The sequence below is a fragment of the Gouania willdenowi genome, unplaced genomic scaffold, assembly GCF_900634775.1.
Source record: "Gouania willdenowi unplaced genomic scaffold, fGouWil2.1 scaffold_292_arrow_ctg1, whole genome shotgun sequence".
Classification (NCBI taxonomy): domain Eukaryota; kingdom Metazoa; phylum Chordata; class Actinopteri; order Blenniiformes; family Gobiesocidae; genus Gouania; species Gouania willdenowi.
In genome coordinates, this window is record NW_021145052.1 from 134,456 (window position 1) to 137,632 (window position 3,177).

The 3,177-nt window shown below is 28.7% G+C and overlaps 1 protein-coding gene across 1 annotated transcript; it reads left to right on the forward strand.

Moving 5' to 3' along the window:
- Positions 1-1,223: 1,223 nt before the first annotated feature.
- On the forward strand, positions 1,224-2,913 carry LOC114459292 (enolase-like). Its single transcript, XM_028441594.1, is given in 2 exon segments — positions 1,224-1,245; positions 1,544-2,913. Coding segments are annotated over 2 exon segments (1,392 nt in total).
- The last annotated feature ends 264 nt before the right edge of the window (positions 2,914-3,177 follow it).

A 3,177-nucleotide genomic window follows, 5' to 3' on the forward strand; every position in this document is an offset into this window, starting at 1 on the left:
ATGGAAATGCCATTCATTTAGCTCAAACTCCTACTTTAGATTATTTAATGTCTGGTCAATTTCCTTATAAAAAATTAGGTGCTTCAGGTAAAAGTGTGGGTTTACCAGATAATCAAATTGGTAACTCAGAAGTTGGGCATTTAAATATTGGTGCTGGGCGAATTGTTTATACTGGTTTGTCAAGAATTAATTATGCAATTGAGCAAGGACAAATTAAAAATTTGCCAACTTTTCAAAAAGTTTTTGAGCATGCACAGCAAAATAGTGGGAAAGTTCATGTTTTAGGATTATTGTCACCTGGTGGAGTTCACTCACATCAAGAACAAATTTTTGCTTTTATTGAAGCAATTCATGCAAATGGATTAATTCCAATTTTGCATATTTTTGGAGATGGGAGAGATGTTTCACCTAAATCAATTAAACCATGAATTGAAAAGTTGCAAAAAATTGTCAAAGATAATAATGGTAAAATTGCTTCAATTGCTGGTCGATTTTATGCAATGGATCGAGATCAAAGATGAGATCGTGTTGAAGCTGCTTATTATAATATTATTGGTGAAACAAATAATGAATACCATGATTTATTAGCATATGTTGATGACCAATATTTAAAAAATATTAGTGATGAATTTTTAGAACCAGCTCACAGTAGTGAAAAAATTTTTTTAAAAGACAATGATACAATTATTTTTTCTAACTTTAGACCAGATCGAGCAAGGGAACTGTCTCACTTAATTTATGGTTCAGATTATTATAATTATCATTCTAAAAAAATTGAAAATGTTTTTTTAGCAACACTAATGACTTATGAAGGTATTCAGCCAAGTATTGTTTTATTTCCACCTGAAAAAATTGAAAATACTTTAGGTGCAGTTTTATCAAAAGCAAATTTAAAACAACTAAGAATTGCTGAAACTGAAAAATATGCACATGTGACCTTCTTTTTTGATGGTGGGATTGAAACTGATCTTTATCAATCAAAAAAAGTTTTAATTGATTCTCCCAAAGTACGAACTTATGACTTAGTTCCAGAAATGTCAGCAATTAAAGTTTGTGATCAATTAATTGACTTAATTCCTGAATATGATGTCATTATTTTAAATTTTGCCAATCCTGATATGTTAGGTCATACTGGTAATCTAGCAAAAACAATTGAAGCAATTGAAGTGATTGATACTCAAATAAATAAATTATGAAAAGCAATTGAAAAACATAATGGCACAATGTTTATAACAGCTGATCATGGTAATGCTGAAATGATGTTGGATGAAAATGATAACATTATAACAGCTCATTCAATTAATGATGTGCCTTTGATTTGCACTGATAAAAATTTAAAATTTAATGAAAAAAAAGCAATTTTAGCAAATATTGCTCCTACAATTTTAGATTATCTAGGCATTGAAAAACCAATTGAAATGAATTGTGAATCAATAATTGAAAAAAATAACAACTAAGCATTTGCAAGATAGTTGTTATTTTTTTAAAATCTAATAATTTTAAGTTATTATATAAAATGTATTAAAAATGAGAAAATTTTAAGGATATAAAGTGAAAATAAATTTTAAAGATATTTATGCTTATGAAGTAATTGATTCAAGGGGGTTTCCAACAGTTGCTTGTGATGTTACAGTTGCTAAAGGATTGAATAAATATACTGCTAAAGCAATGGTTCCTTCAGGAGCTTCAACTGGCTCAAAAGAAGCAGTTGAACTAAGAGATGGTGATAAAAGAAGATTTCAGGGTAAAGGGGTTTTAAAAGCAGTTGAAAATATTAACAAAATTATTAAACCAGCTTTAATAAATAAAATAGATGCTTTTAGTCAAGAACTAGTTGATGTAACAATGATTAGCTTAGATGGGACATTGAATAAAGGTAGACTTGGGGCAAATGCGATTTTAGCTGTTTCAATTGCAACTGCAAAAGCAGTTGCAATGGCTTTAAAAAAACCTCTTTATGAATATATTGCAGTTGATTTAAAAAGAACAAAACCATCAAGTTTGTATATTATGCCTGTGCCAATGCTAAATGTCATTAATGGTGGTGCACATGCTGATGGAACAATCGATTTTCAAGAATTTATGTTTATGCCCATTGGAGCAATTTCACTTAAACATGCAATCCAAATGGCATCTGAATGTTTTCATGAGCTTCAATCTATTTTAAAAGCTAATAATTATGATACTAACAAAGGTGATGAAGGTGGATTTGCACCAAAGCTGAAAAATGCTGAAGAAGCTTTTGATTTGATGATGAAAGCAATTAGTAATGCTGGATATGCTGCAGGAATTGATAAGGATATTGCTATTGCGATTGATCCAGCAGCTAGTGAGTTTTATGACAAAAATTCTAAAAAATATTACTTTAAAAAAGCAATTAAAGCAGGCATTATTTCTGAAGAAAAAGGAGTTTTTTCAACAAGTGAAATGATTGATTTATGAGAAAACTTAGTTCAAAAATACCCAATTATTTCAATTGAAGATGGATTGGATGAAAGTGATTGGGATGGTTTTAATAAAATGGTTACTAGAATGGGTAAAAAGGTTCAAATTGTTGGTGATGATTTATATTGTACAAACCCAATTTTAACTGAAAAAGGTGTTCAAAAAAAAGCAACAAATTCGATTCTTATTAAATTAAATCAAATTGGAACTTTAACTGAAACAATTAAAACTGTTAAAATTGCTCAAAAAGCTGGTTGAACAGCAGTTGTTAGTCACCGTTCAGGTGAAACTGAAGACACAACAATTGCTGATTTAGCAGTTGGATTAGGTGTGGGGCAAATTAAAACAGGTTCAATGTCAAGAAGTGAAAGAATTGCTAAGTATAATCGATTAATTGAAATTGAAAATGAATTAGGAACAAGTGCAATTTATAAAGGAATAAAATCTTTTACAAATTTTAGTTCATAATTTAATTAATTACAGCATTAAAAAAAGCAACTTGTAAAAACAAGTTGCTTTTTTCTTGACTAAAATTATGCTAATTAACCTTTTTCATTAAAATCAGTTATCACAAGATCTGGAAATTTATAAAATGGATAAATAGCAATAGGTACATATTTAATAATATATTCCCCAGGTAATCCAGTAACTTCTATATTATAAAAAGTTAAATTAGAATTTAACTGGTCATTAAACAAAATTTGACCATTTATAATTATTTTTGCAGAATTT